At 42.4% G+C, this 27,478-nt stretch overlaps 1 protein-coding gene across 1 annotated transcript in view; it reads right to left on the bottom strand.

Annotated features, from left to right (window-relative positions):
* Positions 1–27,478, bottom strand: part of RGS7BP (regulator of G protein signaling 7 binding protein) — an 887,794-nt gene that overhangs the window by 794,520 nt on the left and 65,796 nt on the right. The window contains exon 2 of the mRNA XM_078675143.1: positions 1,752–1,918. Coding sequence (XP_078531269.1) covers positions 1,752–1,918 — 167 coding nt within the window. The remainder of the gene's footprint in view (positions 1–1,751; positions 1,919–27,478) is intronic.

Below are 27,478 nucleotides of genomic sequence, written 5' to 3'. Positions count from 1 at the left end.
AAATCCACAAAAAGGACAACCAAAAATGACTAAAAGTGGCAACATGTTTGGTTCATGTTAGATATATTTGATACCAACCATTTTCAGTAGATATGTAAAATATGCTCGGTGTATATCCTGTAAGAAATAATGGCTGGTGTTGATGTGTTTGAATCCTACTTGCGTTTTTAAGCCAGCGTCAAAGCGCAGAAGTGTGTTCCTGAACTTACTGGAATCACTGTTACCGCACAATGAGTAAAAAAAGTGGCCATTTCCTAATGCAGCCCACCAGACCAACAGAGAACTAGGCTCTCTAGAGAAGGCGAATTGCCCGCCTTATACATTTCTGCCTGCTCCCAGGGATTTCTCAGCCTTACGTGCATGCATAGGTTTGGCAGATGCAGTTAAGGTGAGTTGAATGCCCTATCTTTTCGTCCCTCAAAGAATTAATTGTTTAGCGGCCCACTTTCGTCTATCATTAAAAAAGAGGTTTATGTCATCAGATTAGGTGACCACAACTCGAAGGATTTGGTCCCCACCTGGAAAAGCAAACAGCAAGTGGAAATACCGTCTGTGTGGATATCGTATAGAATCCATATGCCACTTGATGTGCGTTTGCGACACCTTAAAAGTCGAAAGAAGGAAGTTGCTAAAAGCATCTTTAAATGACTTAAAGATTTGCTCTTGCAGGCAGGCGGTAACAAGCTGGATGGGGGGTTCATCAAACATTTTAATTTGTCGTGGTGTAAAATTCATGACACTAGTGGACAACCTTCTACTGAAAGCGCACAAAGAACAAATGCTTGGGGTTGGAACAGGTCTGGGAATTTTATAGAAATTGTAAATATTTCAAAAGTTTTATTGAAAATACGATGCTTTTAAACGTTGACTGTTATAAATTTTACTGTGTGCTTTATGGTTGTGATAAACCAAATAAAGTTTTTTTTTGACTGACTGACTGACAAATTGTTTGTGTTTCCAAACAAACTCCCAGAGTGGAAGTTTGTAAAATATAAAAAAATAATAACCGACACATATGATTTTATCTCCCTGCACGCCAAGTCATTGTTTTTTTTCCTGCTCAGAAATATCAAGCCTTGCATGGCAGTCACAGGCAGAGTAATTAGCGGTGGTAGCCTTGCAGTGAATAGGAATGGGGGCACCTCAACCATCACCTGGCAGTCCTATAATTGACAGGCCGCAGGATCAAGGATGGCAGTCAGCAGAGCCTGCTTAGGAATCACTGGCAATAATCTTGAGGTTCCGCAACACTAAATGGAGAGGCTGGGGAGGAGTGGCATGCACATTTGGTGGATGGAGCATTTGCCTAATTAAATCCCAGAGTTCACAATAAAACATACTTCATCTACTCCTCCCTTTGAATCAGCACCTCTATGACAACAGTAGGGAATCACCTGAACTCAAGTTGTGTCCTGTATAATGCTGTAAGCTACTTAAAACAATTATATTTCAGATCTCAGGGTAATCTGAAATGAGAGCTAAGCCTTTGTGATGCTCCTATGACACATTCTATTTTAATCTGAGAATATGAGATCCATACAAGTTTTACCATGAATTTGTCACAGAAAATAAAATGCTTGCAGAAGACACCACAAACTGCCCCTTCAAAAAGTGTGAGTTACTTTTGGATAGCTCATAGAACTTGGCGATTAAACGTTATCAGCCTGCATAATGTTCAGGATGTTTAACCGAAAAAAAATATTACAATTTATTAACACAATTAGAAAGTATTTCAGAAGAGCAAACCCTACCCGGAGATAGCAGCTAGTTTCTGGTGGGCCTGCAGTGCCATCTCGCAGCCTCTGGTCCGAGTCTTATGCATCTCCGCCCGCAGAGAGGGGCAACTCATAGACACATCCCCGATGGAGATAACCAACTCACGGTACAGTGCCACTTGTGTGTTGAAATCCTGGACAAGCTGAAAAAACACACAACCCCTTTAGTTTCAAATAAACCTTCTGGCAATTGTATCATGTAGTATGTGTTTGTCAAATATAATATTCCTATACAACACAGATACATACCTGACGCTGTTTGAAAGTTCAAATATAAAGGGCCCGATTCCGATCTTGGCGGAAAGCGTTACTCGTGACGGATATCCCGTCCACCTCATTACCATTCCATTATATCCTATGAAACTTGTAATACGGCAGAAGGAATATCCGTCACGTTTTTGACAGAGTGTCCCATCTGCCAAGTTCGTAATCAAGCCCAAAGTCTTTTGAAGCTAGGTAAAGGTTGCAAATGTATACTTGTTAATAGAGCTGCTGTGAGCAATGGGTGAGACAAATATACCAGTGCTTGTCCATAACATCATAAATTATAATCTGAGATTTTTATAAACTGAAGAGTTATGATGTGTGATGCTGTCACTGGGTCAAAAGTTTAAAAATAAATTGTACATTTCTATGGCTTTAAAACGTTTTGTATATGTTAAACTTATCACAATAATTCCTAGTTCTGGTAGACGAGAAACGTTTGAAAGTAGAACACAAAGAACCACAGAGAGCAATAGGCTATGTTAAAAGTAGGACGCCGGGTAACTATACTGTTGAAAATGTGATTCGTACTCAGTTGTCTAGAGGGCAGTACATTCTCAGCGGAGAACCCTTGTGCCAGCAGAGTGCAGCAGGTGCTTGTGTATGTGATGGTAAGAGTAGAATGATCGACCCAGAGATCGACAACCCTAGGGTAAACAGCCTTTACCACACAATGCATTTACTACGCATGTCTTTACCACGCTTGGTAAGCATATGTAAGATAGAAATATATTTACAATGCAAACAAATCTAAGTGCTCACTCAAGAAGGTTGTGATGCAGTAATTTTAATGTTACACGAACTCTGACACGTTTTGGCACTCCCGTTATCACATGTTCATAGTAAAACACCACGAACAATAAGTAATGTTCAACCAATGAAAACTGAATCCTGGTGCCAAAAACATATATAGATATGTATATATATATATATATATATTTATATATATATATATATATATATACTTCGAAAAAAACATAGGTTTCAGACATGTTAGAACTTCACTGAAAAAACTATAGGTTTTAGGGGTGTTATAGTTAGTTGGACATTTCACTCGTACAAAACCACATTGAAATTCCCCCGTTATAGTTAGTCGTACTAACTATAACTCCCGCGCCCGCAATCCACTGCTGATGATGTCACATATTACATCATTCATGACATGGTGAGTGACATCACTGATGACATCACTGATGACATCTCAAATGACTTCACTGATGACATCACTGATGACATCATCCAGTGAATGTGTTTTTGTACGATATTTAAATAAGGATTATATATATCAAGTTGGCTGACTAAAATACGGACCCGTTTGGAGTTCCTGTTTCTTTCGGAGCAACGGATGTCAGCCCCCTGCATGTCACGGAATAACGAATAACTCGACACCAGTGCGGCGCAGCCGATGAGTTAGTCAGAGGACGGACCGCGGCAGCTACGACAACGGTGAGAGACATCGTGTGACACCCATGCAGGTTGGGGAGGTGCCTAAAGAGTCGGCATTGGGGTAATCGAACTAGATGAAATACCCCTTTTGCTAATATTTTGCAAACAATATCATCGGTGAAATCATGTCAGAAGAACTGGAAAGAGAAGCAGCTTTCGATGCCCTGTTTCTTAATTTGCCTAAAGTTGGTCAGGATAGCAATACAAGCCATAAAAAAACGAATACCAACGAGAACCCTGATGTGAAAGCACTTTTGAAAGGAATAGAAAACAAGCATTTACAATGCAACGGTTTCGCCTTTGGAAAAGTTTGAGCTTTTGGCATTGTAAATGACAAAATTTATATTTATGTGTTGGTATAGTTGTGAATTTACCATAATCTACTGTATAATCTGCATCTTTGATAAAATGATAAAATAACAAGCGTATACCGTCACATGATATGCTGTAGCATTCTGCTAATTGATTGAGTTAGCCTTACCTTAAGGCTTATTTGGGTCCTCCTTTGCCGCATAATTCCAGAGGCAGAGGCCCTTGTGACAGATCGTACACTCAGCACCTAACTGTCCAAAAGAGCTGGCTTCAAAGCTGATATTGAGTATATTATAGCCACTGGGAAGGACGCAGCTGCTGAGAAAATGAGTCTGCCTCTACATTTAACACTTTATAAATGAAACACTGCAGAAATAAACAAGCGTCTGCATACATTGCTGTAGCGCCTACGTATAAAACGCCGACAGGCACTGAAGTCTGACACCTGATTGTGAACACACTGGGCTTTCAATAATTTCTACGCTTAAAACCCTCTAACACAGGAGAGACCAGATCACTTCTGTGCACAAGGAAATGACACGAGGTTGTAGGAGTTCGCGAGGCAAGAGTTGGGTAGAAGGGTGAAGGAGAGAGAGAAAGAATGAATGAAAAGAGAGGGGACAGAAGAAGTTCTGCATGATGGAAGGATAGAAGACAGGATAACACCTACAGGAAAGAAAGGAGATTGGGAGTTAGGTTCAGGGAAGTGTGGATGGGAAGAAGAGAAAAATTTGAAAGGAAACAACGCGAAATGAGGAGCGACTAGAGAAAAAGTAATGGAAATAAAACAGAGAGGCAAGGGGAGGGAAAGGAGACGAGGGAAATAAAATTAAACGGGGAATACAGGAAAGATAAAGGAATTTAAGAGAAGAGGTAATACATGAAAGAAAGAGACTAAGGAAGAAAGAGTGATGAGGTGAGGTAAGAAGAGAAAATGGAAGAGAAAGCAAAAGAGAACTGAAGTACGGGTGGGGGTGAGATGCGAGGTGAGAGGAATGCGAAGAAGGGAAAGAAATAAATACTTTATGTAATAACATTAAAGCTCAAGCAGTCGCAGAGAAGAGAGGAATCAATGCAAGCGAATATACAAAAAAAGTATGTTTTAGTTAAGATGAATAACGAAACCTCTCCAAAACACAGTCCAGGTAAATTTTGTCAATGTCCGGGCGTGGGCTGGGCAAGGCAAAACCTAATTCGTTTGTAAAGGCTCTTCGTGTATACGACCAAACATCAAGGACAGGTGAAATGAGGGCGGGAGCACCGCAGACAACGTGTACTCAGCAACAGTAAGAAGAGGCGCTCTGAGATCTAAATGGGCATCTTTACTTTTGACCCAGCCAACATCGAGCATTGAAGAGACAGTCAAACAGTAAATGGTGGCAGAAGAAACTCTAAACTTGAGAGCACAGCAGATGGAGAAGAAACAACAGATCGAATATGATCCATTCCCTTTGCTCGCAAACATTTGAACGTCTCACCGCACACACGTAAAATCTACAGACTGCACATCACAAACTCTGACTGGGAGTGACATAAGATCGCACAGGAGAGAACTAAATACAGTTAAAATGGAAAACGTGTGAGGATATGCAAGGCTTCCATAAGCCACAATGCAGTAGGTTCTCCTTATCCTGAAGTCCCAGGCCCGCCCCTAACTCACCTGAGAGTCCCTGAATTCCACCACCACATTCTCACTGCTCCAGCGTGCCGCCATCTTCATCCGGCAACACGTGATGTCACAGAATAACAAGCCCGCAGCGCACGACGGGAAGAGTAGTTCATTTGGAGTAGAAGGAGGCGGAAACGTGAGGTGACAGTAGAAATGCTAGAGGGGGGGGTGCTGAGATTACAGGATGTAGGGAACTATTGAGGGTGTGGGTCAAAAGACAAGTAGGTGATATATGCTGAGTGAGGGAAGGATGTAGCTTGCAAGCTTCATACGTCGCCTGTAGGGTTGCCACGTGGCCGGTTTTTTAATTCCCCTTTTGGTACAAAAATAAGCAAAATCACCCAAAGCCGGTATTTTTACCCTTAATCCGTGCGTAATTCAAACAGCAAATGTAATTAGAACAACATTTTAGATGTGCACCAAAGCTGCGTTCACGGTCCCTGTTAATTAAAGTAACAAAGGCAGCAACGTCAAGTTACGATTTTGTTTAGTGTACAATTTAGTATCATGTTCGGGCTATTGCAGGGTCTTAAAACACAACAGATGGTCGGTATTTTTCTCATGGAATGTGGCAACCATAGTTATGTTTCACACCACCAGTATTTAAAAAAAAAAAACAAGTCAGGTCCCGGGCCGGCAGCCAATCACAGCGCGGCCCGGGGAATGACGTCACAGAGGTGTCCCGGGCCGGCAGCCAATCACAGCACGGCCCGGGACAAAGGGGCGGGACTTAAAAAAGCCCGAGAAATGCCCCCAAATCGCGTTTTCGCAAGAAAGCGTGATTGACAGCCTCTGTCTCCCAATGGCTAGCCTCCATTTATGGAGCTAGCCAATTGGAAACAGAGGCGGTCCAAACATCCCTACTGAAGACAAAAGTTTTCGATCTGGGAGGGGCACTGCGTGCCCCTCGCCAGGTCGAAACCTAAACAAGCGGGGAGAGGATGTGGCCAGAGCTGCCAACCTCGGAGCTGGGGAACCAGGTTCGAGTCTCGGCATCAACAAAATCCTGTGATCTTTGGTGAATTTCTTAATCTATCTGTGCCTACTAAAAATGAGTGTCCTTAACTGGTGCTCAAACGCGGTTGTTGATGAGTAAGTGCTGGTACTGAGCACAGGAAATCACCGGCTAACATTAAGCACTGTGCATAACCATTCAGAGACCTGCCATAGTGTTTCTGAGTTTGAGAGACTATCATAAAGCTTTGGTGCAAATTTGCATGCTAAACATACGATACGATAATGTCTTTGAAGGCCAGGAAAGCTATTCTAGACAACATAAACTCCTCCAGATACAAAAAAAGAAACAACTCTATATAGTTTACAATTTATCAAGTACCCAAAAAAAACAAACACACACTCCCACCCATCCTATCCTCTCCCCTCCTCCTGGCAATCCCTCAAAGACATAACATAACGTCTAGGTCCAGCACATAATATTGTCCTTTCTGCACTAGACAGGAACATTGTAAATTTCAAATAGTCTTTCAGGTACTGGAATAGAAACCTGTAGATGCGGTATGTATAGCTCTCTTTCGGTAGCAAGAGGTGAGGAATAAGCTGTATCTGTATGGGCAACATTTCAGACATTCATGGATTAACATAGAAACCCCAATGATGAAATATGCCACTAACTAGGCTGGTGTGTGAGGGGCCTTTTTAGAAAAATCTAAAGGTGTTTTTTCACACCCATTGGAAGGGGCATCTCAAAAGAATTAATAAGGAACTTGGTAGCATGTTCGTTTCTCTTTGTTGGAAATACATGAGTTGCTAGAAATGAAAGGTGATGGGAAAAGGACATACTAGTGGGATAGAGATAGAGAATGGGAGAGGGGCAAAACTATGCCATTCACAATTTAGGAGAAACAATTCAGTTTTGAGGTATTCACATCAGTTGTACATTTCCTCTTTGGTACCATTAAAATATATTTTGCTCAAGCCACTCACAACCAGATATTGGTTGAGAAACTAACCACCAACTGAGAAGACCAGTCATCGACCTTAGAAGCAGTGGTGACTGCCACTACTGTGAGTAGGGGGAGAGTGGGGGAATTACATTAAATAAATAAATAAAGTACAAAGTTACTTACCATGCAGCAGCCATCCTCCTCGCTCTGGTCCTCTTCTTCTCTGTGATATCAAGCCCCCAGCCAACTTCCTTAACCAACCATATCTTATCTCTAATGCTGTTAACCAGCATAAGAGACGCACCGGGATTGGAGGGAGTGGCCTCTGTCAGCGTTTCCGAGGACACTGGAGGCCTGCTGTTGCTCCCAACCTAGCAGTCTTTAGACAACTGGATAGAGAGGTTTAAAGTGCGCATGTCTGGCTGGCCGTCGCAAGATGTCCGGCCAAAGAGCCATGCACACTTTAAAAAGTTCACAGGCAGCCCTCTGCTCACCACTTCTCCCTGCCTGCCACTCAGCAGGCCCCGCCCTGTCCTGACACTCGGTGTAGATCGGGGTGATGAAAAATAAAATAGTAATAAATGAACTTAATTACCATTTTATTTTTCATTTCTGGGGGCATTTTAGTGGGTCGACACTCCTCCGCTATAATGGAAGAGCCGCCACTGCTTTGAAGCTGTACTCAGTAAGCATGAAGAAGAAGAAACAGGCCCACATATGATTGTTCATCGGGTCTGCTCAGGTTTCCAACTTTGTTTGCATGTCCAATTGTTATCACAGTTATTTGCAGTAAATGTTCTGAAGTAGGCACTATCCACAACTTTAAAACGTTACTATCTCTTTAAAATACATATGGACCCCAGGTCATTGTAGCTCTGTCGCTGTTCAAAATGTTGAGAGCTGCCAGTGAAGAACAGGTACAGGGGAACAGGAGTAAAGGGTATGAACACATACACACACACACACAAACTCACTCACTCACTCACTCACTCACTCTCCCTTTTCCTCTCCCACGCGTTCACTCAAGAAAAACCACTTGTACGGCAGCAGCTCAATTCCATTACATACACAAAACCGTTACTCCATAATGCCTCAGAAGTGAAAGTGAGGCTGACAGAAGGGTGTGATGTGGAGAGTCATGGGTGAGGTGAAGTGAGAGGTGGGAGTAGTGGAGAGAGGGGAGGGAGAAGCAGAGAGAGTGGAAGGTGATAGGTACGAGAGATAGCATGAAAGGTGTGTGGTAGAAAATAGAAGATAGTGAGACAGAGAGGGAGGACGAGGCGGAGAATGAGAGGAGAGAAATTCAAAGAGAGAGAGGAGTGATGTTGAGAGGGAAAGGTGAGGTGGAGACAGAATGGTGAGGATAGGAGAGACAGGGTGCACTGTGAGCGGATGGTGAGGATTGAGAGAGAGATGAGAGGAAGGCAGAAAGAGAGGCAGGTGAGAGGAAAGAGGATGAGGTGGGACAGAGAGAGGGAGAAAGCTACACAAGGGAGAGGGCAGGATGAAGTGGAGAGAGCAGAGGGTGAAGCAGAGAGAGTGAGGACTGTGAGGTGGATAGAGAGAAGGGTTAGGTGGAGAGAGAATAGGGTGAAGCAGAGATTTAGGTGGACAGAAGAGCAGGGGGATGCAGAGCGAAGGCACAACAGAAGAGATAAAGCAAGTAGGTACAAATCCCCAGTAATACAGAGTAAAACGAATAGGCATAATCCTGGCAATAGGTAGAATATGCTACTCGTACCACTACAAGGCCATTAAGCATGCCCAAAGGCAGCCCTAAGACTCTGGGAAGAAGCTAGACAACCCCATGTTTCTTCGTTGCCCTCCCAGATCCGGGATCATGGAGCTGGGCCTGCTGACCTCTTCTAATACTCCTCTTAAGGGTGTCAATGCTAAGCACTAGCTGCTCTACCACTTAGGATTATAGCGCGGTAGAAATATAGAGAGGGGGGACACTTTGAACGCCGCAGCACTTGCCGTGAGGGAAACGGCCATCTCGTTTCCTGTTGCAGAAGCCCACAGCCTGAAACCTTGCCTAACCGCGCCGTGAGGGAAACGGCCTGAAACGCAGCGCCCATACCGCCATCCTCCGCTATCCACCCGGTGCAGCAGCAGCTGGGGAACTACATCACCCAGCTGCCCCGGGGGTGGACGCGGCGGGGGTGACGACGCCTACGCGCCAGGAGGCGCCTTATCAGCAGGGAGCGCCGAAGCGCTCCTGGGACACTTTGAACGCCGCAGCACTTGCCGTGAGGGAAACGGCCATCTCGTTTCCTGTTGCAGAAGCCCACAGCCTGAAACCTTGCCTAACCGCGCCGTGAGGGAAACGGCCTGAAACGCAGCGCCCATACCGCCATCCTCCGCTATCCACCCGGTGCAGCAGCAGCTGGGGAACTACATCACCCAGCTGCCCCGGGGGTGGACGCGGCGGGGGTGACGACGCCTACGCGCCAGGAGGCGCCTTATCAGCAGGGAGCGCCGAAGCGCTCCTGGGACACTTTGAACGCCGCAGCACTTGCCGTGAGGGAAACGGCCATCTCGTTTCCTGTTGCAGAAGCCCACAGCCTGAAACCTTGCCTAACCGCGCCGTGAGGGAAACGGCCTGAAACGCAGCGCCCATACCGCCATCCTCCGCTATCCACCCGGTGCAGCAGCAGCTGGGGAACTACATCACCCAGCTGCCCCGGGGGTGGACGCGGCGGGGGTGACGACGCCTACGCGCCAGGAGGCGCCTTATCAGCAGGGAGCGCCGAAGCGCTCCTGGGACACTTTGAACGCCGCAGCACTTGCCGTGAGGGAAACGGCCATCTCGTTTCCTGTTGCAGAAGCCCACAGCCTGAAACCTTGCCTAACCGCGCCGTGAGGGAAACGGCCTGAAACGCAGCGCCCATACCGCCATCCTCCGCTATCCACCCGGTGCAGCAGCAGCTGGGGAACTACATCACCCAGCTGCCCCGGGGGTGGACGCGGCGGGGGTGACGACGCCTACGCGCCAGGAGGCGCCTTATCAGCAGGGAACGCCTCTCGCACACGCGAGTCGCGCGCGGGAGAAGCCCGGGACAAGGGCGGGACAGTCTTAGACAGTCCTAGACTGGCCGGGACTGGACTGGGCAACCCCTCTAACGTCTGCAACCCAAGCAAGTAAGAAAATCCCTTTCTTTACTGACTTTACTTTATAGTGTCATTACGTAAGGCTCTATTCAAGTATCCGGTGTGTATTGGTAAAGCTTATATAATCCCTGGTCAATCGATTATATAATCTCAACATGTCTAAAAAGAATTCTAAAAAACAGCCTCCTGCTAGCTCTAAGCCTATAGTCAACTCTAAGCCCATTGAAAACTACATGCTTCAAGTCATAACTAAAATAAATAAAGACAGAAGAGAATCATTGGGATTAAGTCAGTCGCCTGACTTACAGTTATTAAGCCCAATTCAAAGTCCTCAGCATTCAGGTTCTCTAGTACTGGATGATACCCCAAACTTAATAGACATCACGGTTCATCCTACTCCCAATTTGGATGATCAGATTAGTCTTAATCTGGATGATGCCGCTAATGCTATGCCACTAGACCAAGGAGTAAATATTGAACATGACCATGAGGCTCTGGTGCATAATATTGATGACTTACCTTCTCCTGAGCAGGAAACTCGACCTACGAGAAAAAACAGGAGAACTCATCAAAAACGGATGGGGTTACGTTCCAGTAACAGGAGGAAAAATGTTTCTCCAATAGGGCAAAACAAGTCAAAAACTCTAGATGATGGTGATATTAATGTCCTTGATAAAAGCAATCATGAAAAAAGCTATAACGAAGATGATTTGCTTCAGAAAATAGCAGACATTATTGATTCTAAAATCCAAACTATCATTAAGCCTTTGATCGCCAAGATTGATAAACTGAATGCGGAGGTAAAAAAGATGACTATTCTTCAAATCAAAGCTGTGGAAGGGGCTGAGACGGTCAATACTTTAGTGACACAAATGGCAAAATCAATTGAACCTAAGGCAAAGAGCTCCATAGAAAAGGAGATTAGTCCTATGCTCCCAGAAAGTACAGTTGGGAACGAAACTCATCCTATTAATCGACCTCCAAACATTGCCGGGGTATCAGGACCCAAAAACTTGCCATTAAACTGTCAGGAAACAGATCCCCTCCAATTTATTGAGGAAGCGTCTCCTGTGGTCCTGGTTCTGGCAAATGTTCCCGCGCCAGCAGATGCACAACTCGAAACCCCGGAATCTTTGTCCAGTAAAGCCCTCCATTGGTTAACAAATAACATGCAAATGGCACCAGGGGGTAAACATCAACTTGCATCTGAGATTAAATCCGCTAAGAGGGTGGCGTGGATTGGAAATCGACCGAAAGTTTTCAAGGGAGATTGTGTTATAGTGACTTTTTTTCATCCAGGTGTTCTGCCAAATCTCCTAAAACACATCAATCCCCCCCAAAGAAGAGCAGGATCTGTCGTTCCCCTTACGTTAAAATTCTTCTATGGTGAGCAAAAGAATGTGACTTTTCCTAGGACCCCGGGACCTATGTGGAACACTGTGAGAAACAACAGAGGCCAAGGTGTTCCCCAAAAAGACTGGGGTATGGTTCTAGGTAATAGATATGATGCCCTATCAGGGCTAAATGATTGTGATTGACTGGGTAATAGTCTTGAAAATTTTCTAATTCCTGATGTCACTTATGAGGCTAGGGAAATGGGCACTTGTTTAAGTACTGGACTAGCTGATGCTTTGACCAATGTAAGTAGCACTCAGGTCGAGTCTGGTAATGTGATTAATGTCGAACAGCGTATCGAATGTCCCAAACTTACTACAAATAATGATATACTCGAGTCATATGAGATTCTCTCCCCTGAACTGGGTACTATAGAAGGTAATGCATGTGAATATATTTCTACTCAGCAACATGGTAAGGGTCTAACCAATAGTACAAAACCTACCAGTGACAATGCTGACATACAAAGTACCTTGTTGTCCTGGAATGTGGCAGGGTTAAAAAACAAGATTTTATCACAGGATCTGCTAAATTTCCTGGATTCTAAGGATATAGTCCTTTTACAGGAGACTTGGCAGTTAGAACCGGATCCAATTCAGGGATATCTACATTATTTTATTCCAGCCACCCCGAGCTTAAGGGGAAGGGCAAAAGGTGGCTTGGTTACATGGATTAAGCAGAGGAATGACTACACAGTGTTACAAATAGATACCAATAGTTCTGATATATTACTGGTCAAACTACAGCGACCGCCAAGTAGGGACATCTTTATTTTTAACATCTACTCAAGGGGCCTTCCGGGTGGTAAATCCACCAAGGCGGTTGAGCTATTGGATGTACTATTAAATCAACACTGTTTGAATGCTGATATTATTATTGGTGGTGATTTTAATTGTTGTTTTGAACCACTTGACAACCAGGATGTTGACCTCATTACTGAGGAGGACTTCATTTGGGAAATCCCACAGCTTTCCTTGATACCCATCAAAAGATGGACTGAGGCTGCATTACAGTTAAAAGTATTATGTGCTGAGTCTGGGCTGAGGGCCACTAATGGAAGAACGCCATCGGACAAGCAGGGCGCCCCTACTTTCTCTAATGGAACTACGCAAAGCCGTATTGATTATATATTAACTAATAAAGAGAATTGGGGGAAAGTTCTTGATATGAGGGTTGAGACTAGGGTGGAAAGTGATCACGACCCACTGATTTTAACCTTTAAATTGTTCGATCTGATGGCAAAAGAGGAAGAGATGGAAACTGTCCAGATAAACCTTTCTAACGATCAAAGACACATTAGATGGGCAATTTGTGCAGCAAATGAGGAAAGCTTGATAGCCATAAGGGATCTAACAACTTCGGCCATTCAAGAAGTCCAGGATATACTTGAAAATAATACCCCGATAGATGAAATTAGCAGGATCCACGATAAATTTTTTAACAATTTAAAATTATTTTTTGTAAAGAAAGCTAAGAAAAAGCCACGTAGACCAATTAGAAAGGAGGATCAGTGGTATGACAAGTCCTGCAGGACTGCCTATAGACTACTGTCAGATGCGGTTAAAACTCGAGACAAAATTAAAATAAGGGAGGCTCGAGTTATGTACAAAAAAGTGCAACTTAGTGCAAAAAGGGATTGGGAGGAAGGCTATTGGAGGGACCTACTGGATGCCAGTAGGGAAAGATCCATGACACCCTTCTGGAACATCGTCAAATGGGGAAGGGGGTCTAGTAGAGGAGAACCCACTAACCATGTGTTACCAGAAGCATGGGTATCCCATTTTTCTACCCACTTTTCTGCTGAGGACAAAGTTGAAGAGGAATGTCTAGCTTCTGTAGATATCCTCGAGAGCCCCTTAGTCTTTTCAAAAGATGACATCCTAAAAACTCTGAGCTGTATACCTAAAGCCAGAGCCCCGGGCTTAGATTTTATCCCTGCAGATTTGTTTATGCATGACAAGGATCTATGGGCCACCTATATTCAGCTTTTAGCCAACGCTATTGCAAAGGGCTCGCCTATCCCTGAGACCTGGAAAGGAGCCGAGATTATCCCCATCTTTAAAAAGGGGGCATGCTCGGATCCAGGCAATTACAGGCCTATTAGCCTGATCGCATGTATGCAAAAAGTTGTGGCAAGGCTAGTATTACAGCGAATTCATGGGTGGATAGATGACTATGATATATTATCTCCCCTGCAGGCTGGTTTTCGTAGTCATACCAGCACTATTGATCAAATTTTTAGATTTGTTTTATTATATTGGCGCACAGTTTTATTAGAGGGCGGGATGCTTTTTGCAGCTTTCGTTGATTTAAAATCAGCTTTTGATTTAGTTCCCCGCCACAAACTGTGGAATATCCTACATGATCAGGGCATTCCTATAGAAATCCTCTCTTTATTGATTAGGATGCATGAAAATAGTTTTGCACAAGTCCGATGGAATCAGCGGGGTAGTACTACTGAGAAGTTCCCCGTAGCGAGGGGTGTACGTCAAGGGTGCGTGCTTGCACCAACACTCTTCTCGCTATACATCAACAGGGTGATCGGTTATTTTGAACAAAAGCCCACGGATGCCCCTAGGTTGGCAGGAAGACCGATCCCCCTGTTGATGTTTGCGGACGACACCCTGCTGATATCAAAGACGCAGCAGGGGCTACAAAAGGCCATTAGGGTGTTTGAAGGATTTTGCAAGGATCATGGTCTTGTAATTAACACCAGCAAAACTAAATTTATGGTTATGCATAAACGAAAACACATTAGAGGCAGAGTTATTATGGATGGGGTCCAGCTTGAGCAGACCCAGGTCTTTAAGTACCTTGGTATCAATCTGTCATACAATCTAGATTGGAAACACCATATAAACGAATTAGACACAAAGCATGCTCAACTTGCAGGAGTTCTCACAAAGGAGCTTTTTTCATCTCACACTAAACCGATTAGACCTGTCTTAAAAATCTACAATGCTAAGGTCGGAGCAGCTGTTCTTTATGGAGCAGAACTATGGGGGTCCAGTAATCTGAATAAATTGACGGTAGCACAGAATAAATTTCTCCGCAACATTACTGGGCTACCAATGTCAACCCCATTGATACCTTTAAAGTATGATCTGGGAATCTATAGCTTTAGTGACATAGCCAAGTATAGAATTGTGGCCTACTGGAGAAGGCTATGGACAACTCCTGAGCTCTCCCAGTATGCCCAAGGCTTCCTGGAGGTGAGATCCCTAGATACTGCTAATAAGATAGTCTGGTTGAAAGAGGCTAAGCTTCTATATAGGGCATTGGGTTTATCCCAAATGTGGGATGATCCGCTAAATAGTGCTTTTCCACCAAAAAAGATACTTCGTGAACTCTACTGGAGTATGGTGGAGATCAAGTGCTTTAGGAATCATATTGACCGTTCCTTTACATATGATTTTTTGGAGCTCAAGCACTCACCGGCCCTCGAACTATACTGGGATTGGATTACGGTCCCAGGGGACCGGAAGAGGTATCATCAGATGAGGGTGGGGACACTCCCGTTGAATGCCCTAACAGTGAAATGGCATAAAGCACAAACTCCAAGGTGCCCTTTCTGTCCGGATCATAATGAAAACATTGGTCATGTGTTATTTGCCTGCCCTGAATATAGAATACCGAGACAATCATGGCTCAAACCAATTTGCATCCAGTTAGGTATAAAGACGTCAAATGAGGCTGTCAGGATTTTAAGAACAGATTCCTCCCAGCCTGTTGTTATAGCTATGGCAAAGTTCCTTCACTGGATGTGGATAATTCGGGCACGCAAAACCTGTCTGGAATAAGTTAGGATTTCTATTTAATGTCGTACAGTTTGCATTTATTTAAACTTCTTTTAAGTCGTATTCTACGTGAGAAAATATGTAATTTTCAACTTATAGTTGTTGTTCTTCTATCCTTATTTGATTGGCTTCTATGAACTTAGCTGGATATTTTAAGGTTATGTAAAAATGTAAATAGGATATTGTAAGATTGTGTAAAGATGTAAGTAGAATACATAGTAGTAGTGTAAATAGTATGAGATATGAAGATTTTTTATTATTTTGCTTTTTTCTGCTTATTTATTGTATTAACTTGCGTGGATTCTGTATTTCTGTAGGGTGGGGGGGTGGGGTGGGATAAAAAACAACGCTTTTTATTTCTGAAAAATGTCTTTTATGATTGAAATATATCGAATAAAGACTAATTAAAGTGAAGAGTGGGAGGTCCGAGCTTCAGAGCCCAAACCAGAAGGGGGAAGCGCGGCTCTCAATCAAGACACATGTGGGTTGATCACTGACATGTCAGAGGAGGCCAGCCGGAAGGGTGCTGGAGCCAAAGGGACGTAAGAACAGTGGTGGCCGGTGGACGTGGTGACGTGAGGCCCAATAGCACGATCCAGCACTCTGCCTCGGTAGTTTCAACCCTATTCCAGCTTCCGATTGGGTGGAACCTCGTGGGTCTGTCCCTGGCTGCTGTAGATAGGTGAGAGTGTTGAAAATCGTGGGCCTGCCTCCCTCAGGTTAGTATTTCTGAATTTAAGTCTGTGTGTTTGTCTCTGTGCTGGGAATGGCATGTGGTTGTATGTATGTATTTGTTTTCATTCCTGGAATTGTGTTTCTGTGTGCCTGCTTATCTGCCCTGGAGTTTGGCAAAGCCCGCGTGCTGGATTATGCTGTTGAGCCCCCCTCTACCATAGCGCACCAACCTCCCCTGTATTCCATATTCTGATTAGGCAAGAGGGCGTGTGGTTCCATTATTTGACATGGGGTAGTGCGCGTCGCTAGTGCAGCATGTCAGATGTTTTGTGTGTATGTTTGGGTGGGTTGTAACAGCTCCCGTCTGATAAATGCGCAAAACGGTTAGAGGAGCCCACTTCTGCGACAAACCTGACATTGCAGCTTTTACATGCAAACAAACATTTGTGAGCTCGTTTGTTTTCATATAAAAGCTGTGATATGCTAGCAGTAGTGGCAGAGGGCTGACGCCCTGGCGCCCACAAGGGGCCCCCCGCTTCACGCCTTAGTAACGCGCTCTGGAAATATAATTCACGGAGAAAGCACAGCCCCATCCCTGGGCCTCCACCAGATCCGAGCTGAGGCAGGAGCACGAGGCGCGAATCACGTAGATAAGACATGTAACTGAAACGGAAGAGATTAGCGAAATGGACACATATCTGTCAATGAGGGAAATGAAAAGCGCCCAGCCGAGCATACATTACCTAATGTTTAAATAATGCATGCCCCCTCCAGTAATTGTGAACACGGCCCTCACCCAAGGCTCTGTGCATTGTGGTGAAATGCACCTATCACGAGCTTCCTGGTGTACATTACCCGGACTCAGCCTGAGTTCTCCGGGCTGGGAAGGAGCGCACACGCACCTTAAGGAGCGACGGAAAAAACACCCCAGGGACAGTGAAAAACATTAGTTAAACAAGGCAGCCAGTATTCCCACGATAGCGAGCACGAGCAGCTTCCCCATGACGGCGGCAAGCAGCAAGCAGCTCCTCTGTCTCCAAGAGCGGTGGGAACAAACATTAACTAGAGAGAGAGGTACAGCGCGAGGTGTGTCCCAGGAGCCGAGGGCAGGTGGGCAGGGCTCGCTCTCTAATTACCCAGTGCGTAATGTTGCTTAAAGGGCCCGTCCCCAGCCGTGAGTCTTATCCAGGGCTGCAGAAGCGTGTTTTTTCTGCATTTCAATTCTTTATTACATTTTTTGCCATATTAATCGAACAATGATCAGTAAACAAATATCTGCATAGAAACATAAAATGCCAAAGATACAATATGAAGCATAAGCAAAAATAATACAAAAAAGAAAAGAGAAGAAAAAAACAAGTCAGGTCCCGGGCCGCGCTGTGATTGGCTGACGTCACGGGGGTGTCCCGGGCCGGCAGCCAATCACAGCGCGGCCCGGGAATGACGTCACGGGGGTGTCCCGGGCCGGCAGCCAATCGCAGCGCGGCCCGGGACAAAGGGGCGGGGCTTAAAAAAAGCACCAGAAACGCCCCCGAATCGCGTTTTCGAGAGAAAACGCGATTGACAGCCTCTGCCTCCCAATGGCTAGCCTCCATTTATGGAGCTAGCCAATGATAGGCAGAGGCGGGTCATCAGCCCAGATAGAAATCAAGAGGTTTTGCTAGCGCATGCGTACTTCGTACGCATGGCTAAGGCAAAACCTAAAAATAGCAGGGGAGAGCTCACTAAGTGGTGGGAAATTAGATCACTCGAGAAGTACCATGAAGTGGGGAGAGTGCCGCAGGGCCTGCGCATCATGCTTGTCCCGAGCTTTGAGAACCCTAACCCTTTGCTATTAAAAGCCTGGGCCAAGAGTAACCTGGAGGCTTCTATGCGCTTAGTTTGCCTGTTAGTTGAATATGCTAAAATAGATCGGCAAACCAATTTGGAAGAGGTCGCTCGCATTACCAAAGAATTAGAGAAAGAACAATTCAATAAAGATCGGGCTTACATCGATAAAACTAACTATCAAAGAGATGAAGGAACGCCTCAAAAAACAAGAAGAGGTAATTAAAACAAGAAAAGCCTACAAATTCGCTCGTGATCAACAGGATTACGAGCTGGGTAAGATCTATACATTTGCCCGAAAATTCGATCATTTGCGTAGACAAAGAGCCACCAATATACCAAATACCAGAATGCCAACACCGAGTAACATAGCGGGTAATGAGTCTACTGCGTCTAGATCAGAGACCAGCCTAGTACCCAGTGATAATGAGTCAGATGACAGTGTCCCAGGTTCAAAACGAGGGGATATGGGGCACTTGACTTTAGCGGAAGAAATCGAATATATCCACATGCAAAGGAAATCCACCTTACGTCCGAGGACTCAACAGCAAAATCAAAGCAGAGGAGAAATGCAAGGAGAAGACAGCGACGCAGGTGCGCCACAACAAAAATGAAGACAAAAGAAAAAGCGATTTTGGAGAAACAAAAAATAGTCGATGAAAATACTATCATCAACCTAACCGAAATTGACCTCACTACAACGGAAAAACAACTACTTTCACTAGGACTCTCCTATTGCCCTGAGAGCAATTGTAACTACTGCAACACAAGGGTAGACATTTTTAAATTTATCCGAAAAATAAAACTCAAAAAATATTATGCCATTAAAACTGGCTTGGAAACAAAATTTGGATAAAGGCAAAAAGGATACTCTCAGCGGATTACAAGCTAAGGATGTTGGGCTAATGCGAACCTTACACGATTTGTGCAGAGAGGAAGATACCCAGAGCAGTACGCAAGAAATAGCGAATCAAGAAGGTATTACAATAGGGGATCCTTCTTTGAGTCCTTTCAAGCTACCATCAACTTTCATCCCCAATATGCCTAGAGACGCTATCGATGTATATGCAGACAGAGTGATCGAAGAGCTTAAAATATTGCAACACAAAACGGCGAAATCACATAAGTTGCCCTCCTATCAAATGAGACAGTATACAGCTTTAATGAATAAATTGAAAAACAACAAAGACATTTTAATCAGACAGTCCAACAAGGGCGGGAACATTGTGATCTGGGGTAGAAAAGAGTGCATTGAGGAGGCAAACCGGCATTTAAGGGATCAATCATGTTATTTGCAAACTGACATGGCAGAAGTGAAACTTATTCAAGAAATGTATCGCAAAGACTTGCACAAATGTAAACCGGATGGGCTCATCTCTAAAGACTAACTGAAATTTCTCAATAAAGAATTTCCTGTCCTCCCAAATATGTACTTTATCCCTAAGGTACATAAACAACAAGTACCTGTACCTGGGAGACCGATTGTGTCTGCAATTGTTTTTGAAAATACGTCCAAATACATCGATTATTACTTACAAGAGTTTGTGACATCATTAACAGCTTATATTAAAGACACAACAGAGTTTTTATTTTACATCAATCAGTGTTTATGGTCAGATGACCTTCTATTGATAACTATGGACATATCCACACTGTATACCAGTATAGCCCACACAGATGGGATAAGAGCTATGCAGTTCTTTCTTGATAAACGCCCAGTCGAAATGTACCAACACAACCAAATGTTGATCAAGATGGATGAGAAATGTTTAATCAATAATGTTTTTCTTTTTAACAACAAGATTTACAAACAGTTAAGGGGCGTGGCCATGGGTTCATGTTTCTCCCCCAGCTACGCGGGGCTCCACGTAGGCTGGTGGGAGGAACATGTACTCAAGGGGCAACATGTGGGCTACTGGTTAAACAATGTCGTTAAATACTGGCGGTACATTGATGACGTCTTTGTTATTTGGCGCGGGACTGTGGCACAGGCCAATGAATTTGTTAAAGCCATCAACATCAACAGTTTAAATTTGTTCTTTACAGCCAACATAAGCCCTAAGGAAGCTAACTTTTTAGATGTACATGTACATCCAGGATAATAAGATACTTACCAGTTTGTTTCGTAAAACTACTTCAGGAAACACGATTTTACATGCTGGCAGCTTCCATCCCCATCATACCATCAAAAGTATCCCATATGGGGAATTTCTCAGAATCCATAGAACCTGCAGCACACCAGAACTTAGAGATTTTCACCAAGGTGAAGCCAAAAATCGACTCAAGGCAAGAGGCTACAATACCAGTAGCCTAGAGGAGGCAATAAGAAAAGCAAACAGCTTAAATCGCCTTGAACTCTTAGACCCTAATAGAGTCAACATGGAAACTTCTGGTAAGAAGCAGGCAAGTGGGGCATTGAGGCTGATAACAGGCTACAGCCGACAGTCGGGCCAGATTGCTAAAATAGCAAGGCAGCAATGGCCAATAGCTATGACTGATCATGTATTGAAAGAAGTTTTACCTGAGACCCCCAAGGTCACCTTTAGACGGGCATACAGTATGCGTAACGATCTGGTCAAAAATAGCCCAGAGACAACATCCAAAAGTGATTGGCTATCGCCACGGAAAGGATTTTTCCGTGGTAGTTCCTGTCGGGCCTGCAAATTTGGGGTTAACACTTCCACCTATGTTACCCCATTTGATACAGCCCCGATTGCCATCAAAGGACATTTTACTTGCCGTACAGAATTCGCAGTATATGTACTGCGATGTAGCTGTAATCTCACATATGTGGGCAGCACCAAGTTGGCTGCCCATGTACGTATCTTACAGCATTTACGTGCAATAGTAAATGCCGATCAGAGCTACCCAGTAGCTAGGCATTTTCAGACTACTCACGATAAAAGTGTATCACATTTGAAATATTTTGTGATTGATGCAGTTGTGCCTGATAGGAAAGGGGGGGACTATGAGAAGACTCTGAGACAACTTGAGTCCAAATATATCATCCAACTTAATAGCAAGACCCCAGGAGGCCTCAATATGGGGGAAGATTTGCGTAACTTCTTATAAGCAGTCTCATGTCAAGACAGTAATTTAAACCTACAGCCAATCTTGGGCGTTTGGATAGGATAGTCTGAAGCTCTCAGCAATTTATGCATAATTTTTAATGAGCAAGGATTGGAGTATTCCTGATTTCTCTTTAGGCAAATATGATATACAGGATTTAAAATTCTTTTTAACTTTTTGATATAAAGATCCAGAGCACTAGAGCACATGCATCTTAACTTTTTTTGCACTTTTAACACCAGTTCCAGCACTATGATTGTTATGTTAGGATCATTATGCTAGGTACAACCCAGGACTCAATTTGTGGCCGTGTCCATATTATCCATTAGGAATGCAGTAATGATAGGGAGTCATTCATTTGACTGGTTTAGGACTGATCTTTCAGATAGAAAGGTGCCGCAGTTTGCCTCACGGCAATGATGTACATAAAGGGGGTTAGTTACAAAATGGTTTTTAATCATTGCTAATATACCTATATAATCGATTGTTGTTGATTATCTTTTGTAAATACGTGCTATTTTTTCTTGCAATTTGCACAAGGTTACCATGTTGATAAATGCTAAATGTCTGACATATTTTCCGATTGCACAGTGATTTGGGACATTCGGGAATCTGGTCTATTCATCCCCCATTGACAACTGTATTTATACAGATAATAGAGGGAGGGAGAATATGACGTAATATGTATGCATTTGAGCATATTCAGGAAAAACGAACTGGTACTAAACATGCTATGAATTGCGGTTCGAATATCGGGAGTTAAGACTTTATTAACGAGAAAACAGCAGATAAGCACTGTCTCATAGATGAATTGATGTTTAAAACACACAATCAAGGTTTTAATGAGAGTCTTTGTTTACCATTTGTTAACACATGATGTTTTAACGCTACAATGTACGCACTTTAAAATGGCGCCTGCTTTCATCAGGTTCTACCATTGATGTGTAGGTTTTAGTCCTATTTCTATGACCATGTTGAATTACTGGTTGGCGCGAAAAATGCAGATGATCCTTCATTTTGAAAAACAGTGTTGTGTTACCGTCAGGTATCAGTGAGCAAGGGAACGGACGTGCCCAAAACGCGTCTGACGACATGCACCTTTTTATGCACTAAATAAAGCATCACTAATTTGAAGACCGACTCTGGCGTATCTTTGCTGTCTGCGTACCTGTCTGTGCACGAGGCACTTTGGAGGCAAGTTGGAGTTTATATATATATATATGAATATATATAACTATATATATATATATATATATATATATATATATATATATATATATATATATATATATAGTTATATATATATATATATATATATATTTGGCAATCTGCATTGAAGACCAAGTGGATGTATAAGTGTCTGAATGGAGGATTTAGTAGCAATGTGATTGCCTGTCTAAGTGATGATTTTAAAGTGTCTCAATAAATATATGGGATAGTGATTAAACTGTGTGAATACTTGTATCACTCTATCTCTTGTTGTGTAAACTACTTCATACGTTGGTTACTAGCTATGTGAAAGTCTATATTAGTTATTAATTTGTTAAGTGAGTATTTGTATGGGATAGTGAATGAATGTGTGTGTGGTTGGGTGGGAGGTGTGTGACTGTCCAAAGATGTGTAAATAGTTAATTTAGTAGGTATATGAGGTTAAGTCTGTATGTGGAAACAGTTGTTTGGGTGAGTGAATCTCTTTATGGGTGTGGTGATGAGTAAATATATTTCTCAATCATACATGTCCAACAAGCTAGAAATACAAAAGGCAGTGCATGTGACAGTTGTTGTATATAAATAAGTATACATAAGACTCAGTGATTGTAAGAGTGACGAATGGATAACTGTATACTTGTAATAGTGATTTTATAACACACTAAGTATGAGTTACAATCTATATGAATAAATAAAGTGGTGTTTGTGTAAGTGTGTAGCTTAGTAAATATATATGTATGATCAATTGTTTGCATAAGTGAGTAGGATGACTGCATAAGTGAATAGGATGTGTGCTGGTGTGTAATGTTGATGTAGGTGTATAAGTATATTTAATAGTGTTCTATTGATCTTTGTTAGCATGTATGAGTGAATCTATAGGTAAGTGTTTAGATGTGTGTGTAGATGTAGGAATCACTGAGTGGGTTTTTAGAAACTTGTATAGGTGTGTCAATGGTTTTAAATATGGTACTTCATATTTTATAATGAGTTTTGAAAAGTTATACTAGTGTATGATAGGATGTATCAGATTGTTATGCGGATGATGTAATCAGTGATGTCATTTAAGATGTAATCAGTGATGTCATCAGTGATGTCACTGACCATGTCATGAATGATGTAATATGTGACATCATCAGTAGTGGATTGCGGGCGAGTTATAGTTAGTACGACTAACTATAACGGGGGAATTTCAATGGTTTTGTACGAGCGAAATGTCCAACTAACTATTACACCCCTAAAATCTATGATTGTTTCAGTGAATTTCTAAGGTTTTTTAAATGCTAATTCCTACCTATAACATGTCTGAAACCTCGGGGGTTTTCAGTGAATTTCAAAGGTTTTGTAAATGACAATTTATAAATGTATTAATTCTTATATATATATTTTTTTATACTGATTTACTAAAAATTTTTAAACTATGTATTTTTAGATATTATTTTTTTTAATTACATTATAACAACATTATACATTGCATTCCAAAATATACTATCTCAGAATAAATTACTTCAGTTTAAATACTTTGCAAATACGCAATAGAGTTTTAAGTACAGTAGTTACAGTTGTCACAATGGGCAACACAATTTCAAACCCAATGCAACATTGAGCTGGAAGGGAATTTCTAGTTAAATGCAATTAGTTACTTTATGGATTACTTTTCTAACCACAGGACTGGATCCTAGATTCAGTCCTGGGACATCTCAAGTAAACAGTTGAGTAAAAGCGTTTTGGTTACAGTAATGATTTTTAAGGAATATTATTGTATTGTAAAAGTTGACACTTTGAAACTTTTTCACATAGAATCACCAATGTTATCCTATGGGTGGAATTCACTTAGCAAGTAAGTAGTGTTATCATTACTTTTTTTTACTCAGTGGTGGATTCTGGATCCAGCACTAGTGCATCTCCTGTAAACAATTGAAAGAATGCGTTTAAGTCATAAAGGCAATTTTTTAGGAATATTTGTACTTTGTGAAAATAGACACTTAGAAACTTTTCTGGTGAAAACCAGACAATGGATTCCTATAGAAGGAAATACAAGTTACTGGTACGTATGGTTATAATTACTTTTCAGGGTCAGTGCTGGGCTAAAAGATGCATCTAACAAGAGGTTCAGGGAAAAGAAACACTGACAGCTATAATTACTCCCAACAATTCAAAAAGACCCAGAAAGAAAGAAATGAAAAGTGGTTAAAGAGACCCTTTAAAACAGAGTACTGGTATCAAAATCACATATTTATGACATCATATATCAACAATTCTTAAAAAGATTAACATACAGATATGCTCAAGACAAAAATGCGGGTATACAAAAAAGGAACATACAAACCAGACAAGTGGCAAACAAAAACATTACATATTGGGATAAAGGAACAACATAAACATGAGTATTGTGTCCTTAATTCAATTTGGGCCACAGAGAAGCGTCGTCGGCGTTTCGACCGATATATTATTGTACGGTCATCTTCAGGACTTGGAATTTTTAGAGCGATAAATATCTTCAGCTTAAAATTGGGGAAGACCAATCTTTATTTAAGGTCATCCAAGGATACTTTTAGCAACACGTATAGCGGATACAAACACCACTTGTTTAGCTAGCTTCTAAATGTCAAGGCAGTGGCTTCAAAATTTCAAACAACTGCTCGCCTCATTATTTGGCGATCCAGGAAATTCGGAAGGCAAAGAATCGTACCACGTTCGTAACAGCTGCAGCTACTTGAAGCCACTGCCTTGACATTTGGAAGCCAGCTAAACAAGTGGTGTTTGTATCCGCTATACGTGTTGCTAAAAGTATCCTTGGATGACCTTAAATAAAAATTGGTCTTCCCCAATTTTAAGCTGAAGATATTTATCGCTCAAGAAAAATTCCAAGTCCTGAAGATAACCGTACAATATTATATCGGTCGAAACGCCGTCGACGCTTCTCTGTGGCCCAAATTGAATTAAGGACACAATACTCATGTTTATGTTGTTCCTTTATCCCAATATGTAATGTTTTTGTTTGCCACTTGTCTGGTTTGTATGTTACTTTTTTGTATACCAGCATTTTTGTCTTGAGCATATCTGTATGTTAATCTTTTTAAGAATTGTTGATATATGATGTAATAAATATGTGATTTTGTTACCAGTACTCTGTTTTAAAGGGCCTCTTTAACCACTTTTCATTTCTTTCTTTCTGGGTCTTTTTGAATTGTTGGGAGTAATTATAGCTTTCAGTGTTTCTTTTCCCTGAACCTCCTGTTAGATGTATTGATTGCTTGTCCCGGGTTTGGAGTTTTGGACAGCCCCTGTGGTTGTTAATCATCGGGCTAAAAGATGCAGCACTGGGTTCTCTCCTGATAACAGGAGAGTAAATTGGAATTCATTGTTCGGATGACTTTAGGTGAATATGTAAAAGTTGCAAAACTCCACACTAAAGAAGAATTTCTAAATGAAACCTGTCAATGTTACCCCATGGAAGGAAATTCACTTAGCAGGTAAGTATTGTTATGGTTACTTTTTCTCACTCAGTGGTCGATCCTGGATCCAGCACTGGTGCATCTCCTGTAAACAGTTCAAAGAATGTGTTTAAGTCATACAGGCAAATTTTAAGAAAATTTGCAGTTTGTGAAAATAGACACTTAGAAACTTTTCTGGTGAAAACCAGACAATGGATTCCTATGGAAGGAAATACAAGTTAATTTAATTTAATTTAATTTAATTTAATTTAAATGCGGGTTTATATAGCGCTAGGAATCGACTCCCGGAGGAGTATCTCCACGCTTCGACCGCTGGGGAACCCGTCCTGGCTCACCCTGAGAGATAGTCCCTAATGGGTATCTCTAAGGTGCGACCAAGCATCTCCGGCGGTCTGGGGGGGCCGTTGTGAAGATGAGGCAAGCTGATGCCCAGAGTTGCCGAGTGTGGTCTCTGACTAGAGTAGGCACCGAGGCGAGAATTATCAAGTCCGCTGACCCTGGTCCACGACCCTGCCGCATCGGGAATCGAACCCTGGTCCCGGGCCGTCCTCTGCTTACGGGTCTGCCGCCTCTAACCAGTGAGCCACACTTCTCCAAGTTACTGGTAAGTATGGTTATAATTACTTTTCAGGGTCAGTGCTGGGCTAAAAGATGCAGCACTGGGTTCTCTCCTGATAACAGGTTTGTAAATCAGAATTCATTGTTCGGATGATTTTAGGTGAATATTTAAAAGTTGCAAAACTCCACACTTAGAAGAATTTCCATGTGAAACCAGTCAATGTTAGCCCATAGAAGGAAATTCAAGTTACTGGTAAATATGGTTAGAATTACTTTTCAGGATCAGTACTGGGCTCAAAGATGCAGCACTGAAGTCTCTCCCGATAACAGGTGAGTAAATTGGAATTCGTTGTTCGGCTGATTTTAGGAGAATATTTTAAAGTTCCAAAACTCCACACTTAAGAATTTCCAAATTAAACCACTCAATGTTACCCTATGGAAGGAAATTCACTTAGTAGGAAAGTATTGTTATCGTTACTTTTTCTTACTCAGTGGTGGATCCTGGATCCAGCACTGGTGCATCTCCTGTAAACAGTTGAAAGAATGCGTTTAAGTCATAAAGGTGCTTTTTTAGGAATATTTGTAGTTTGTGAAAATAGACACTTAGAAACTTTTCTAGTGAAAACCAGAAAATAGATTCCTATGGAAGGAAATACAAGTTACTGGTAAGTATGGTTATAATTACTTTTCAGGGTTTGTGCTGGGCTAAAAGATGTAGCACTGGGTTCTCTTCTGATAACAGGTGAGTAAATCGGAATTCATTGTTCGGATGATTTTAGGTGAATATTATAAAGTTCCAAACTCCGCACTTAAGAATTTCCAAATTAAACCACTCAATGTTAGCCTATGGAAGGAAATTCAAGTTACTGGCAAGTATGGTTAGAATTACTTTTCAGGATCAGTACTGGGCTCAAAGATGCTGCACTGAGATCTCTCCTGATAACAGGTGAGTAAATCGGGATTCGTAGTACATCCAGTAAGCGCCACAGAGCTGTGTAGCAGAAAGATGTAA

This window comes from Lissotriton helveticus, chromosome 2_1 (genome assembly GCF_964261635.1).
Source record: "Lissotriton helveticus chromosome 2_1, aLisHel1.1, whole genome shotgun sequence".
Lineage (NCBI taxonomy): Eukaryota > Metazoa > Chordata > Amphibia > Caudata > Salamandridae > Lissotriton > Lissotriton helveticus.
Note: the sequence above shows the minus strand (reverse complement) of the source record. Positions and strands in the feature narration are given on the sequence as shown.